This window comes from Pithys albifrons, chromosome 9 (assembly GCF_047495875.1).
Source record: "Pithys albifrons albifrons isolate INPA30051 chromosome 9, PitAlb_v1, whole genome shotgun sequence".
NCBI lineage: Eukaryota > Metazoa > Chordata > Aves > Passeriformes > Thamnophilidae > Pithys > Pithys albifrons.
This window is the reverse complement of record NC_092466.1, coordinates 28,145,220-28,161,563: the sequence shown is the minus strand read 5'-3', so window position 1 is coordinate 28,161,563 and position 16,344 is coordinate 28,145,220. Positions and strand designations below refer to the sequence as shown.

Here is a 16,344-nt window from a genome sequence, read left to right as displayed (position 1 = left end):
TGGACTTGCAAAAGGAGTAGGCTATGAAAACATTATAAAAACAAGCTGTAAAACTGTTCTCTCTGTTGTGAATAAACAATTGTACTGGAAGCTCTTGTTGCCTTTTTTGCTTGTGCAGTTAATTTGTCCTGCAGATATCCCTCTACTAATGTTCCAGAAAAGTTTGTGTACTGACATTGGCTGAAGGGCCTCTTCCCGGAGCAGAAAAATGAAATCCTGTAGCAGTCCCAATTTAGCTGTACTCATCAAGGTAGCCTAAAGCAATTTCAGTTGCATGCATAAATGATCTGTGTCAAAATTTCATGACAAGTGTTGGAAGGATGTTCTTGTAGTTTGTGTTACAGAGGGACTTACTTGTTAAATGACTAGTCTGTTTTGTTGAGGGTTTTCCTTGTGGAACTGGACAAGTTACTTGAAACTTTCTGTAACCACATGTATTAGTTCTCAATTCCATAAGGTGTTTTGTCCTTCACTTTCTCTTCCTCTTCTCCCTCCCAGTTTGACAGTAGAACTTTCAGGAATGGAACTACTTGTATATGTTTGTGGCATCCAGCACACAAAGACCTCAATCTTACCTCCACACTCTGAATGTCTCTCTGATAATTAAAATAAAAGCGAAAGTTGAAAAAAACTAAAACAGGATAAGAAAGGCTTGAATAGGTTTGACTTGATCTTGTGATCTTCCCCCCTAGCTGAATCAATTACTTTGCGCTGTTAACATTAAAGTCATTTATATGCTGTATGTGCCACAGGTTGTTTTATCTCATAATAGATCAAATTTTTAGTGCCTGGAATGACAGGCCATCTAAAAGGTATTTTAGGTATTTTTCTAGTATTGCTTCTATAATTATTGATATTATAGGTTCCTTTGAAGTAATTCTCTTTTCCACTGAACTCAACAAAGGGAGGGTCTCCTAGAGGGATTGCAGCCTCCAGTCACCAGGGTATAAAACACAATGATGAGTATGTGAGACATGTCAGCCATCACTTGGTGATGACCCTGTCTCAGTCTCCCTCTGTGTGTGGAGAATGTCAAGATGCTGAGCTTGTCTCTTCAGGAAGCCTGAGAGTTTTTGAAGTTCAAGAGACTTTTCTACTTAGGAGAGCTGTATAGTGGGTTTGATCAAGTCAGAAATTATAGTTCCAATGACTTTGGGGTTTATCATGGCTTTGCAACAGTTTACTATAGTTTACTAAATACTGCTGGTCACAAAGTAGTATTGGAGTTTACTCATTCAGAGTATTCAGGAGGCTCATTAGGAACCTGACTTCTGATTGTATTTGGGCTCGTATCCACCTTTGGGTCTGGGAAATATTATCCACAGCATAAGGTTTACAGATAGCTATTTTTGTCCTGTATTCTGAGAATGTCTGTAAGTGAAAAAAGAGAAGAAAACCAAAATAATGCATAGTTTTTAGATAGATGTACTCTTCTCTCAGTTGTGAAGGGATTTCTCTCTGCATCCCTTGTGTTGTGAGTGTTTGGGTGTGGGGGCAGGCTGGCAGTCAGTTGGACAAACTAATTAGTGCAGATATTTGGTTACCAGAGACTTTTCATTTTTGCTTAACTTGGTCTTGTTGTCAAGCCTATAATGTAGAACACCTTTTGAATGCCTAGTGTGTCACAGTAAGGCCAGCAGGCAAAAATGGGAATTACAGTGATATATAAATAGCAAAAACATGAGGCTGAGTTCAGTGTAGATCAATGGTAGCAGGATGGGACTCTGCAACTCCAGTTACATGTGCAGATCTTAAAGAAGCTGAAAGAGATAATAAATCTGTATTAGTGTGTTAGCTCACTCTGAGGTTTTTAAACAGTCTTGCAATCAACAGTCTTACAACACACTATTGCAGCTTTTGCAGTGCTGTCTACTGAGAGCTTTAACCTTTTCAGTTTTAATCATTCCAAACTATTGGTGTAGAGTCTGAGTACAGGTATTCACTCAACACTCCAGGCTCTGCTATATCAAAGTGTCAAAGGAAAACATGAACGGAGATTAAATATTTATTTTTATATTATTGCGTATGTTTAGGTGTTCACTATGAAACATGATATAGCAAAGTACCTTAACTATAAGTGTGGGTTTACAACTGAGCCAGGTACTCTGCACGTAACTAGGTTTTCATGTTCTGACTTGACACCAAATTCTACATTTTAAAAAAAGTTACACAGCAGAGGCCACACCACACATGCAAACACCTTAGTAGTTTTCTGTGTTATGCCTTTGCAAAGCTGCTAGGGATGAATGACCTAGTTTACATTGCAGTACCCATTTAGGTTTCTTTTCTCTTTGCCAATCAAGTCCTCAAGTCCTGTTGTTGAGCTGGGGCTTTATTGTACTGCAGCAGGTGTCTCAGTGAGAGCAATAATTTGTTTCTGCCTTTAAGAGGTAAAGCCTTCAGTTGTTTTTGGGCCTTGGCAAGTTTGTGGAGTGGACAAGAAGCCGCACAGCTTTCTTTGTGCAGAGCACCTGCGTTCCTGCTGCAGTGTGTTTGTCCTGCTGTGTTAGCCTGATATGGCTGAGTAGGTCACATTTGTGGCACTTCTGCTCTGTATGGAGTTGATGAATTTACGGTTCAAACGGCACAAGTTTAGAGAAAGTTTCGCACTTGCCTGCTACTGAAACCACCAGACACAGTGGAGACGGAGAAGATTACATCTTCCTGTTTTCATAGCTGTAATATTGATGTCATTTCCATGAAGAGCACTTCTGCTCTCCTCTCTGCCTCTGAGGCAGAGACCCAAAGGGTCCTTACCCTGCCAAAGAAAGGATTGTTTATCCAACTTCCAGATGTGTCTCTCACACACATGTTATGGTCAAGCCTTTTTGGAGATCTGAAGTCTATGATCCTGTCTGTAGACTGAAAATTGATGTAACCAGTCATTTGTTCAGCATCTGCAGATGATAAGGGGGAGGAAAAAAAAAGAGACAACTTTATACAGGGCTGTGCAAGTATTAAAATTATTGAGTAACTTTTCGAACTGGTAATGGGCTGCACAGGAGAAGATAGTAGTGAGCTCTCAGAAAACATTCCACAAAAGTTGGAGCTGAAGGAGGTGCTTTAGTTATCCATTTAAAAACTTGTATGATGTTGACATATTTGAGGACATTTTTGAAAAATGTTATTTGCTAATTTTTCTGATGGAAATGGTACTATTGAAAACTGCATGATTTATAACAGGGGTATGAAAATCCAGTTCATGCTCTCATTTTGGGTTTGTTTTTTATTTTTAATGAGAAATTAGCAGGATTCTCAGCAAATCTGTTTATTGTCTAATTCTCCTCCTTGTTTGGTTCTCAGGTTTTGAACTTGGCTTTGCTATGGCGAGTCCCAATGCCCTGGTGTGCTGGGAAGCCCAGTTTGGTGACTTTCACAACACAGCACAGTGTATAATAGACCAGTTCATCAGCTCTGGCCAGGCCAAGTGGGTTCGCCACAACGGGATCGTCCTGCTCCTGCCACACGGAATGGAAGGAATGGTGAGGGCTGCTGCAAGAGGGAAATGCTGACTACAGTGTCTTCCTGTGCAGCTGTAAATCCAAAGGTGCCTTGGAGATCCAGTGGTGATAGAAATCCAGTGGAGGAAGGCACTGTTTAGCATGTTGGACTGCCTGAATGTTACATAATAAAATGTAAATAGATTAATAGTCAAGAACAAAAAAACCTTAAGAAACATTCCTGAGCTCTTAGCTTCATGTCCTCCTTGGTGGCATGTACCATTTTTCCCCCAGTTTTTTTCTTTTTTTTTCCCGCTTTCTGGATATTTTTCCCTAAGACACTGCCTTCTTTGCCTAGAAAGCTGGATTCTTAGTGTACAGTGTGAGTGACTAAGAGTGCTTGCTTGGTTTTATTTTGCATAAAGTATGTCTGTATAAACTCTGCACTAAATTCTCTTGCAATGAAATTATATGACACTTAAAACTTATTCAAAAATCATTGACCTTGATTAACTTTGATGTAATGAGAAATTTTCCTCTTTCTGGAAAGGAAAATGTTTCCACTAGTTGTGGACTCTCTTTTCTTTGGTGGTTAGTAGAAGGAACTAGACAGCGTCTTAGAGGGAAAGGACAGGGCCATGCTCAGTTTATAGTTATGTGAAGTTCATGTCAACAGTAAAATCATTCTTCACATCTTTTATGTTTATTTTTAAAGGTTGCATGAGCATCACGTCAGGCAAGGTTTTTCTTTTTCAAATATATTAACCTTCATGACTTGATGTTTCTAGTTTCCTATTAAGACAAGTATAGTATGTGCCACAGTGGCAGTCTCCATCTGTATAAATGCTGTAGACCATTTCACCACAAACTGCGTCATTTCCATTCTCACAAACAATTTGGTCTATTTCCATTCAATTATAATCCTGCCCTGATATACTAGGGTGCATTCATAGCTTTCAAATGGCTTTCCATAGCCATTGTGTGTAAAGAATAAAGGGTCTGATGCTGTTCACAAGAGTTTTGATATATTAATTTTTTTAACTGAATCCTGAGGGACAGCCTGAATGAGCCCTCAGCAGGAGGTGTGTTCCCTGCAGGGAAGCACTCAGCTGAAGGGGCTGTTCTCTGCTTCTTACAGTACATTTAATCTTTCTTTTTGGCAGTGAAGGTTTGCACAGGTCTTCTGAAAAATGCTTATTTTGCTACCAGTGTCAGATGTTTTTGGAACATTTAAGGATTCACCAAGCTGCTGAAATCCCTTACCTTCCCAGAGGATCCTAGCCTTACAGGAGTGTTAGTCTCTCTATAACTACAGTGTTGGGGACAAAATGATTTGGGGAAGGATTCGTAATGGGATATGGATCCCTTCACCTCCAGGTCATGCATTCACAGACAAGTTGGCTGTGATTGAAAGACTGCAGCCTAATGGCTCCTTGGAGACTCATCTGAAAGTACATAATGGATTCAAATATAGGTCTCACTGGATAGGTGGTCACAGTAGATATAAACCCTACCCCATCCCACACAGCAGTTGCTGGCAGTCTGATTAGTGGTGTCAGCAGAGAAATCGAAGATGGATGTGGTCACTGAGGCTCTGGATTGAGGTTGTTGCTGGGGCAGTCTGTGTGTGTGTGTTATGGAAGCCTTGCCTGTCTCTCCTGTAATTGTTTGCTGGTGACATCTCTGTTTGCAGTGTACTGAATGCAGCGTGCTCATGAAGTGCTGTGTTCGTGCATGTGTAGGCTGTACTTAGTGCAGGGTTTGATTTGCAGCAGGCAGATGCAGGGGCATTGCATTGTACTGTACATTACTGTGCACTGCAGTTTTGTACAGCTTTGCTCCTTGCTCTCAAGTCCTTACCCATCTGTGACCAGATTATTTGGCACCTCAAAAGTGGAGGCAGACTTTAAAAGAGCAGTGATACAAGACACAGTTCTTGGCTGTTTGTGTTACTCATTTGTTACTACCAGAATGTTTTTTCCTTCAAATTTTTTTAGTCCATGGAGCAGAGTGAAACACAGAGTCAAAGAATGGCTTGGGTCAGAAGGGATTGTAAAGACCATCTGATTCCAACCCCCTCATCATGGCTGGGATTGTTGCACTAGACCAGGTTGCTCAAAGCCCCATCAAGGCCCAGCATGGCTTTGAACACTTCCAGGGGTAGGGCATCCACAGCTTCGCTGGGTAACCTTTTGCCAGTGCCTCACCACCCTCACTGTAAAGATTTTCTTCCTCATATTAAATCTGGACCTGCCCTCTTTCACCTTAAAGCCATTCCCCCTTGTCCTGTCACTACTTGTCCTTGTGAAAAATGTAGGCCACCTTTAGGTATTGGAAGGTGCTGCAGGGTCTGCCTGGAGCCATCTCTTCCCCAGCCTGAACCATCCCAAGCCTCTCATCCTGTCTTTGTGGGAGAGGTGTACCAGCCCTCTGATCATCTTTAAGGCCCTCCTGTGGAGTGTGGAGTCCTGAGCTTGGAATTAGGGAGGACGATGTGTTGAATCAAGTTGGACTACTAGCTGTCAAAATAATGACTGATTTTGGAGATCATATGTTAAGGTTTCAACAGAGGAAGTTACGATGAGAGACAGCCATAGAAAGAAAAAACACTCATGAACTAAGGAGCCATGGGGAGAGTTGAGAGGTGTTATAGTTTATGTCTTTGGGTTAAAATACTTCACAGCTGTCTCCAAAATGAAAATCCTTCCTAATAGTAACTGTCACTTGAACAAGCATAGGCTGACAGCATTAGTAATATATAAAAACTGCTTTTTTTTTTCTTCCCATACTCCTCACAACTTTGTCTCATCCTTTATAAAAAAGGACATAAAAGGAAGATAACAGATTCTGTGATGCTCCTTATGCCTGATATTGTCTTGGCCAGCATCCATGTTTTGCTAGTGCAAAATGAGTATAACAATGTTGGTGCACTTCAAGAAATTACCTTGGGTACTGCCAGTGAGACAGCAGATGTGAGTATTCAATAATGACAGAACATAAAATACCTCCCGAGGAAGCAAATATTAATCATAGGTTAGTTTGGCAGATATTGTGTACATGTATTTTGATCCATTTTAGTTGAAGCATTCATCCAGGTAATTGGTCCTGTTCTGAACAGTGAACAATGGTAGGAGAGGGATCCTGTGTCTGCTTTTGTTGCTAATATAACAAAAGTAGTCAGCAGTTGACTTTGTGTTTGCTCCTTTTCAGCATGCAAGAAGTGTGAGTTGCTGCAGTACACTGAGCCACCTGGTGTTTCTCTTCCTGACATTCCTCCTGCTCCTTTCTCCCCTGAGTTAGTAAGGTCATTCTTGCACCCACATGGACCTACTGCCTTTTCACTGGTCTTCATTGTGCAGCTATACGGAGGCTAGAGGTTATCTGGGCCTGGTATAAGCATTGAAAATGCATGTGAAACCTTTTCTCCTACGAAAAGCATTAATAGAAGACAAGGAATTCCCATCCTGTGGTGTGTCCTCTCCTCTCACTGCTGCTGCTGTTGGTGCCTTTGGCTGGGGGCAGGTGTGCAGGATGGTGCACAGCTGCCAGTGTGACAGGAGGTACTTACACAGTGACTGATCTAGACTGATGTCTAACTGCTCATTCGGATTTTTAATGTTGTTTTAAATGATGCCTTTACCAGGGTCCAGAGCATTCATCAGCCAGGCCTGAGAGGTTTCTGCAGATGAGCAATGATGATTCTGATGCCTATCCAGTAAGTAGTTTTATCAAAGGCCATGTCCTTCTTTTGCTCTTGACATCTCACATATTTTTTGTAAGAAGCATCCTTTTAGATAGGTATAGCAGATTAAGATGTAGCTTCAAGTCTTGGTGTAACATTAACTTGGTCTCAATGAAAGTAATGGAAGTGTGCAGCATTGCTGCTTCATTGCCAAGCTGAGGTCACATACAATTAATCTCTGGCAGTGTGATCTTTTTATGGCTGTTCCTCAGGGCCAGTGATTCTGCTTGGTTATGTAGCTGTGTGTGCTGCTAATAGGTATCTCTAGCCAATTTCTAAAGAGGGCCAAGTGAGACTACTCCTTGGTTTTTTCCAAAGGAAATAAATTGTACTGCTGGGAGCATGAAAATAAGCAACTTCTAATTGTGATTTGGCTAAGACTTTTTTAGGTTTGTCATTCATTTCTACAGAGAAAGTACATAGCTCTACTGGGTACTGGGCATCCACTCACTCACTGAAGGTTTCCTAAGAAACATTGCCATGCATTAATTGAAGAAAAAAAAAGGTATTTTGGTTTTGCCCTGACTTTGTTACCATTCAGGCAATGATAGTTCCAAAGCCATGTTCCTCCTCAACTAAAAGTGATTTCTGTCACTGCACTGGCAGAGTAAGGACCTGTTCGATTGACTATGCTTAATCACTGTCAATTGCACATAATAAGCAGGTTATAAGTGTTATCACAGAAGGCAGAAGCTCAAGCCACAGCCCAGGAAATCAGGTTAAATTCTGTACCAATCTGAAGTGAGATTATTGTGCCTATACAAGACCTTACCTAATACACACGTATGTAGCTATGGATAAAATCCCCCTATATTCATCAGATACATAAACATAAAACATTTTAAATTTATATAGTAAAGTAAGAGGAAGGAACACCTACCAAAAAATGGGAGAGTGAGAGTTAACTGTACACTCACAAACTGAACTGTAGTTTAACATTCTTTCAAACATGTTCTATTTTATGTCTTCCATTTGCTGAAGTCCTAGCCCTCCTCAATCTTCATACCTCGACTTCCCAGCTTGTGTTTATCTGCATACATTTTTAAGAAGAAGTAGAAACAGAAGTGAATGATTTGTAGAGCTGCTTCCCTAGCTAATAAAACAATCTCAGCAGGGAGCTGCTAACTAACTTTTTTGAGGGAGGGAGTTGCTGAGAGTTAGAAATACAAGGGTGGCTTGCAACTCTTTTTTTCTCATCTTTTACACATTTTTCTAATGCCTTAAATGTCTCAGGAGTTCAGTGAGCAGTTTGAGGTTTCCCAGCTGTATGATTGCAACTGGATTGTGGTGAATTGTTCAACGCCAGCCAATTACTTTCATGTCCTCCGAAGACAGATCTTGCTGCCGTTCAGAAAGCCGGTAAAGTTACTGTAATGGACTTGATTTTTTAGGTATATTAACCCTCACAAAAGGAGGAGTCTTTGTTGCCTATGACAGGCTGCTGAAAAGAATAAGAATCATTGGGAATAAACTTTAACTGAACATAGGTTGAAGTTGCCAATTTGAGGAAGAAACTTAGCTCTGACTTACTACGATTGTAAAACTTGGTTTTCAGCTTTGCTTCTGTCTGGCTGTGCAGATCTTCAGATGAGCTTGTCAAGAGAATACTAGTGTAGCTAACAGGTTGCATAACTATTATCTGCGTGTCTGGTTGCTGGAACTTCAAAAACCCAAGATAAAACTGCTGAATGTTTTACTGGTTCATAGCCTGTGATTTGATTTTGTTGTCAGAAAGAAGCATAAACAGTGAGTTCTGAGAACCTCTAAAAGGAATAGACTACCTAAATCTTTTGAGTAATTTTGAAACTTCCAAAATTCAAAACAGGAAAAAATAGTCTACTGTGTTTTTTATTCACATTAATTTATTCTATAGCATATTTGGTTTGTGGTTTTTTGATTAACAGTATTACAAATGTAATTACAATTGGCAAAATTTTTGTCTTACAGCTGATTGTTTTGACACCCAAGTCACTGCTGAGGCATCCAGAAGCTAAATCCAGTTTTGATGAAATGGTGTCTGGTAAGTCTCCTTAAAGTATTATGGACAATTAGCTATACCAAGTTGCATGTCAGACTGTGGAGATGAGAATCTGCTCTGGAGAGTTTTCCTTTTCTTTTGGCATAATTTCTGGGAAGCTGTCATAGTGAGATCTAGCATGGACTTCTGCTGAAAAATCTGTTTTCAAGCATAGAGTCTCATGTTTACCAGGCTTTATCTTGTAACCAGCCATTAATCTTAAAGCAGTGGAATGTGCATTCCCATCTCTGTAGGGTTGTTCCTCTCAACAGGTTATTCTGTCTCTCCCCTCTTTTTCTCCTCATATAAAAATTTAGTTGGTCTCTGTACTGCCCATGCCCCCTGACCCCCAGATGTGGGTCGTAGGTTGTAATCACACTGTGCCCATTTGGAAGAGTAAGATACCTGGTTCTTTTTACAGTGCTCAGTTTTGGGACTGCTGTGTCCTGCCAGGGATCTGAAATGAGGTGAGGGGCTCAGAGCTGTAGGCTACCACTGTAGCTGCTGTTGGCCTGCCCTCAGCACCAAGAGATACACAGGGATTGCAGAGGGAATACCAAAAACTGCAGTGATTTTGTCCTGCCTCGCACTGGTTCGGACATGCTGGGGTGGCATGAGGAAATGCTGTGGCCTGTCATGAGTGGGTTAACGTGATCGTTCAGAGTGAGAAAGTATGCGTGGCTGTGCTGCTCTGTCTCCAGGGCCAGCAAGTGTCTTAACTGCTGTCAGAAGAAAGCAATTGCTCACTTTTTCAAGAGCAAGTAACAGTGTAACATGCTTAAATATTGTATTATCTCCTTTTTGTGAGTAAAATTTGATTCTCAAGCAAAGGCATTTGCTGTTTTTATTACTGTTTAAAAGCTTTGTAAAATGGCTCAGAATAGAAATTCCATAGGGTTTGTGATTTGCCTGTTTGTCTTGGGAGTCCCCTCTACTTCAGGCTAACCCTCAATAGTGGCCAAACTCCTAATTAACATGGAATTCTAACATACTTTCATGTTCCTGCTGAAGAGGACAGCAGGTAGCTGTATTTGCAAAGTACTGCTGACTCTCAGCTAACTCTTTCTGCTCTGCTTTGAATGGAAAGCTGAGAAGGAGAGGAGGACTGACTCCAGCTGACTCAGTGAAGCACAGGTTTAGTCTTTTTTAATGATGACAGGATAATTCTGACATAAATCAGTTCCTCTTTCATATGTTTGTGCTGTTGCTTTTCTTCTCCCAAGATAAAGGGTTCAAACAGGAGCTTATTCTCCTGGTGAATGGGTGTGCTGTTCAGACTAGGAGGTTGTGCTGCTGTCTGCTACCCTGCACTTGGTTAATGTGGAAATAGTTCTAATCAATCATATAAGAGAGCAAAGAAAAGGATCTTTCAGGCCATCCAGTCCCTCTTCCAGTTTCATGTATCCCAAGCAAATTGTACTCCTGGGAGTTGATATCACAGAGGAAAAGATCTTTAGCAGTGAGGATATGCATCTGAAATAGTACTTATATATTATCACTTATACATATGGCTCAGTTCTGTATTAATTCTTGCTTTGGCTAATGCCATTTTAGCTCTCAATCAGAAGTTTAAGTCAGATAAAATATGTGGGTGTCATGTGCATGCTTGTGTAAATATTTGTACAGTTGCCAGATTTAGTTGCATTATGGATATGTGGTTTGTTTTTATATAAGAATATTCTAAAATTTTGATGTTATGTTAGTGTTACATGGTTGAAATCATTTGGGAAGAAGAAATGGTGTTTCAGAAAATTCTCTAAAAAAGCAAAGCTGAAAGCAAAGGGTGAGCTATCCAATCAATGTAAAAGTAAAGGTGTAATGTACAATACAAAGCTAAAAGCTAATCCACTGTTAATATTTTTCTATCCAAGTGTGTGAAAGACTGGGTTATTGGCAATCTTTTAACTTCTTGAAACTGTACTGCTGAAAGTCACTTTTGCAGAATTACTAGTCTCAAATTAGGACTAGAGAGGCAGGAGAACCCTGTGACCACCGTAACCTGCTGCTTGCTCAGTAAAGAACTGATACTTGAGCTGCTTTATTGAAATGTCAGGTCCACTGAGAGCATTTTTTCTAATTTGTGCTCCAACTAGGTACCACTTTCCAACGTGTGATTCCTGAGAATGGGCCGGCAGCTCAGGCACCACAGGAGGTCAAGCGAGTGATTTTCTGCACAGGAAAGGTGTACTATGATCTTGTCAAAGAGAGAAAGAATCAAGACCTGGAGAAACAAGTAGCTATAACGAGACTTGAACAGGTGAGCTTCCTGATCCTCAGAAGACAGGGTCCTTAGGGAGACTTCCAGCAAGGGGTTCCTGTGCTTTTCAATAAATACCACACACTAGAATGGATGGTAATAGCATTTTTATAGCATTTGGCATCTTACAAGACATATTTTAACCCTTTGTGAAGAAGGAACACATCAATAGTATATGGACAATAAGATCCAGAAACCTTGATGTTGTTTCCAGAACAACCTAATATGATGGCACCTTAAATTTGTCTGCTAGGTTTAAATGTGAATAGTACACTGTGAAGCTATGCTGTCGTTCACTAATTAAGGACTTGACACAGATACTTCATTAAAAAAGCTGTAAAGGAGATCTGAAATATGACCTACTTCTGCTCATCCTAGTACAACTATAAAGCATTAAATCAATTAGAGAAACATTTCCCATGAAAAAGTAATGGCTCATCATGGGTTTAACACCACGTAAGAGAAAGCTTTACCAATTGTTACCCTGTCTTTCCAGATCTCACCATTCCCCTTTGATTTGCTGAAAGAAGAACTTGAGAAGTATCCAAGTGCTGATCTAGTTTGGTGTCAGGAGGAGCACAAAAACAGTGGATATTATGATTATGTCAAACCTCGTTTCCGCACTATTGTGAACCACACTCGACCCATCTGGTATGAGACTTTAAACAATTGCTCTGTTTCATGAGCTGATTTGTTTGCTTTTAAATTTGCCTGGGATTGTTTCCAAGTTTTGTTTGTTTGGGGTTTTTACATTTTAATTTTTTTTTCTTTATTTGAGGATGATATTCATGGGTAAGTCAACTTCTTCACATATCAAAAGCTCTGAGTCTGGGTTCTTGGGTGAAGGAGGGAAAAACCTAGACGACTATTTGTCAAATACAACATGGTTATCTTGCTCCTTCTTGTAATTCTAAAAGAATATCAGTTGAAGCCAGCTCTGTATTTATCACCACTTAGCATAGCACTTAGCCCTCTTGGATTTTTCTCTCTTGTTCTCTAAGATTTTGTCTTTTTTAAGAATTTAATTCCAAATGTTAGGTTTCTGGAGGAAACAGCTGTTGTAAGAGCTCAGTCCAGGTTTCTTTGCATTATTATAGATGATTGACTCTCAGATCTGCACATGCAGCTGTCAAAGGAATGAGAGTCTTCATTGCCAAAAGCGAGTTATCTAATTATGAGACAGTGTAGCTGGCTGCCCTGGGAGGGATGGGGGAGAAGACACAGCTTAATAATGATGGGAGGGGGAAAAGGAGAGAGAGCTGACCAAAAAGTATAACTTGGTACACTTAGATTGATTTTTATTTAAGAAAGATGATGACTAAATGTCCAAATCTGCCAAGCTGACCAGAGTACATTAAACAGCATGTTCTCATGCTTATTGTCAGAATAGTCTTCTCACCTCATTTGTCTGCCCAATTCTTTCTGTCACACAGGTATGTTGGCCGAGAGCCGGCTGCTGCAGCTGCCACAGGCAACAAGAACATGCATCTGGTGTCACTCAGAAGATTCTTGGATACAGCTTTCAACCTGGAGGCCTTTGAGGGAAAGACCTTCTAACTGCGGGGCACAGACCCATCTCTGATTGTAGTCTCAAAACACTGCATCCAAAAGAATACAAATGTAGGGAAAACACTGGAAATTATGTATTTTTGCTTTACCAAATGAAAGGATCCAGCAGCTGACTTCATTAATATGTACCTTGCTTCCCATTTTGTAAGGAAAAAACAGGTTCACCTTACCTTCCACCATTTTTGTCACCTGTCTATTGAGACTGGGACCTCTTTGACACGAGATGTATCTCCTATACCAGGATGCAATGTCTAGTTCATTAAGGCTTATATCTCAGTCTGTGGGCACTGTCTAATTACTCTAAGTAAGTACAGCAGGTACGGACAGCATGATAGTTATGCACACAAGAGTCATTGTTACAAGGAATATACATGACAGTTATTTCTTTCTATATATATGAAACAAAAAACCAGAGAATTGGTAGATAACTTTGATAGAGAAATGTACCAGCTGTGGTTGTTGCAAGGAGATGGTAAAGTAACTTGGGGATGTGAGGAGGCTGGAAACAGGGAGTCAGATTACAAAGTTGTTAAACTGGATGATAACAGAAGTGGTGTGGACTACTTAGGTTTAAAGTTAAGGAGGATGATGAAGGCTGACATAAGAGACCAAGAAAAAGATTTGATGGGTGTAGTTGAGGAGGGAAGGAGTGTACCTGAGACCACAGCTGACAGAGCAGTGGGTGATCAGCAGGAGAATTCAGCATCAAATGACTTCAGGAGAGGTGACAGCACCAATTGCTCCTGTTCTCTGGGCTGCCTGCTTTGATGCTGTGTGGTATCAGGGAACTGTGGGATCCCGTAAACACCCTTATTTTGGATGAACACATACTACTTTCCCTCACTATACTACTAGGATCTGCTTTTCTTTGACTTGGTCCCACCCATTAAAAGATTGTGTTTGGATGAGAAATCTGTGTTTGTGCAACAAACAGTGGGTTCTCTGCTTTGTCTAGTGCTATTCCCTGCCTCACATGTCCTTTCTGATACTAATTTAACTCTGAAGTGGCTGTTCCTGATTTACTCACCCCTTTTTATGTTAAGAGGAAGGTGGGCAAGGAACTGTTGCTGATTTACCAAAGGCACATGCTGTGGTTTTGTGCAAGTAGGAATTGATTTTTTTGGTCTCTTCTGTTTATTTGTCTATTAGGATATCAATTGCTGTGACATGAAAGTGAACTGCCTCAAGAGCTGGCTGATGTACAGCAGGTGCTGGAAGTGAGAGAGCAGCAGGGGCTGTTCCTCTTCCCAGGAGATAGTGATTGGCTTCCTGGGAGGCACTGCACGGCAGGGTGGTCTGAGAGCCACTGCTAGTGCTTCCTCCACGGTGCTGTAAGGCAGGCAAGCCCTGTGTGCTCTCCCCTCCTGATACAAGAACTAGAGTTGTCAGAAGTCCTGTTCCCTCTGCCTCAGGAGAACTTGGCTCGGGGTGGACCTTGTGATTGCAGGTTTCTGCAGGACTAACCCCAGTAATGGCAGGAGATTTCTTCCCTCCTTTCTGCTGGCTGGCAGAGGGAACGGTTGAATGAGCAGCATCAGTGGTGTAGGAGGGTACAGAGGAATGGCCCTGCCTGTGCCGAAGCTGTAACCAGCTGCACAAGGGCCCTGTGCCACTGCAGGACCTGGAGGGTTACCCTGGATCTGCTGAGCACCCACTTGGATGCAGCACAGCAAGTGACTGGAAACCACATAGATGAGACTTCCCCTCCATGTCCACTTCCTGTCCTGGGCGTGCTCCTTGGACACACTTTTGCTCCTGGCAGTAGGTTTAGCTCTGCTGTATTGACTGACACAATGGAGCAGGATAGTTAGTGCCTGATTCGAGGAGTCGGGTGATGCTGGAAAGCTTCTTGTCTCATCAAAACAAACAGCTGTATTAAAACTTCTAGCTATGATAAGGTGCAACAACTTATCCAAGCGCGTTACCAAAAAGGGGTGTGTGCCTTATGCTGTCCCTTAGTTTCCCCTGGGTACAACACAACAGTGAAAAAAACCATCCTTCTATCAGAGCATAAAATCAACCCGGCAAGGTACTTACCATGGGATCCAGAAGTCAACTTAGTCTCATGCTTGTGAAACTCAGTAGCACCCTTATAAATCAGGTTGGTTGCCTTGGGCTTTTTCTCTCACTGAAGCATTAAAGCTAATTCGGTCTTTTGAGACTTAATGAATTCGGAAGGTGCTGCAGTTGACAGCCACACCACAAGTATTGTCTCCTATCCCTTTGTATGGCTCCAAACATTAAGCTGATAGGCAGGAACTATCACCCAAAGTATTTCAATGCTTTTATGAATGCTTGTTTCTGTAGCAAGAATTGAGTGCAGCTAAATATTTCTGGCACAGTTTAATGTATTCTCAGTTTGAGTAAGGCAGGTCAGTGCTGCATGAAATATGATAAATGCACTTATGCCACAGCATATGAAGAGGTAGAAAACAAAATTAACATAGAAATATAAATGGTAAATGACAGATTTCCACTTTCATTGTCTGTCATAGATTGTGGCATAATAGTTGCATAAAAATTCCATCAAAAAAATGTAAAAAACCCAATAAAATAAAAATATGTAAGAAAAAAATTCTCTGTTATGGCTGGTATTTTTGACAGTTTCTCCTTTGAGTGCTGGCATTAACATCCCATTTGTAAGAGTGGCAGGTAATTTTTCTGTTTTCTGTTTGTTTCCTGAATAGTGGTTTATTTAAATATAGAAACAGTGAGGGAGGCAGCATTTGGACTAGAAAAAGATTATTCAAAACCATTGGGTTAAAACTAGTAATAGCATGAAGGCTATATTAGAATATTTTGACCTATTATTTTCTAATTTTTAAAAGTAATAAGTGGATGCATTTCAAGCAGAGTTTTTAAAATACAGGAACTAGACTGGAATTAACTTCTAGTTTCTAAACACTGAAATCAGTTTCTCTAAATATGTTGGGTTTTCAGCTTTCAGATGGTAAACAAAAGTTTACTAGAGCATTGTAAATTCCTAAATGCATAATTTATATTTGCAGAATTCTGCAGCTCTCCTATGAGTCCCCTTGATTAAAAAACTTTGTACAGAGTTCTCTAATAGATGCACATTCTATAGGTGCACTATCAACAGAGGATGCAAGTTTCTGCAGTGGCAGCTTTGCACCAGATTAAGAATATGTCTGATCTCACAGAAAACAAATACTTTTTCAGAACTAGTTGACAAGTTAAATACTTTTTACAGCAATCAACTAATCTTTGAAAAGGACTGAAGTATTATATAGGCCTCTCCTGCAAAAAAGCCAGCACTGAAATTTGCTGTTTCTTTGAAACTTGGAAGAAACAGCAAATG

At 40.6% G+C, this 16,344-nt stretch overlaps 1 protein-coding gene across 2 annotated transcripts in view; it reads left to right on the top strand.

Moving 5' to 3' along the window:
- OGDHL (oxoglutarate dehydrogenase L) overlaps nt 1-15,587 on the top strand; it is a 52,472-nt gene extending 36,885 nt beyond the window's left edge. For both annotated transcript variants that reach the window (XM_071563924.1, XM_071563926.1), the window contains exons 17-23: nt 3,304-3,482; nt 7,084-7,155; nt 8,416-8,541; nt 9,130-9,202; nt 11,293-11,456; nt 11,953-12,107; nt 12,890-15,587. In XM_071563924.1, coding sequence (XP_071420025.1) covers nt 3,304-3,482; nt 7,084-7,155; nt 8,416-8,541; nt 9,130-9,202; nt 11,293-11,456; nt 11,953-12,107; nt 12,890-13,013 — 893 coding nt within the window. In that variant the 3' untranslated portion in view covers nt 13,014-15,587. The remainder of the gene's footprint in view (nt 1-3,303; nt 3,483-7,083; nt 7,156-8,415; nt 8,542-9,129; nt 9,203-11,292; nt 11,457-11,952; nt 12,108-12,889) is intronic.
- Nucleotides 15,588-16,344: the final 757 nt, after the last annotated feature.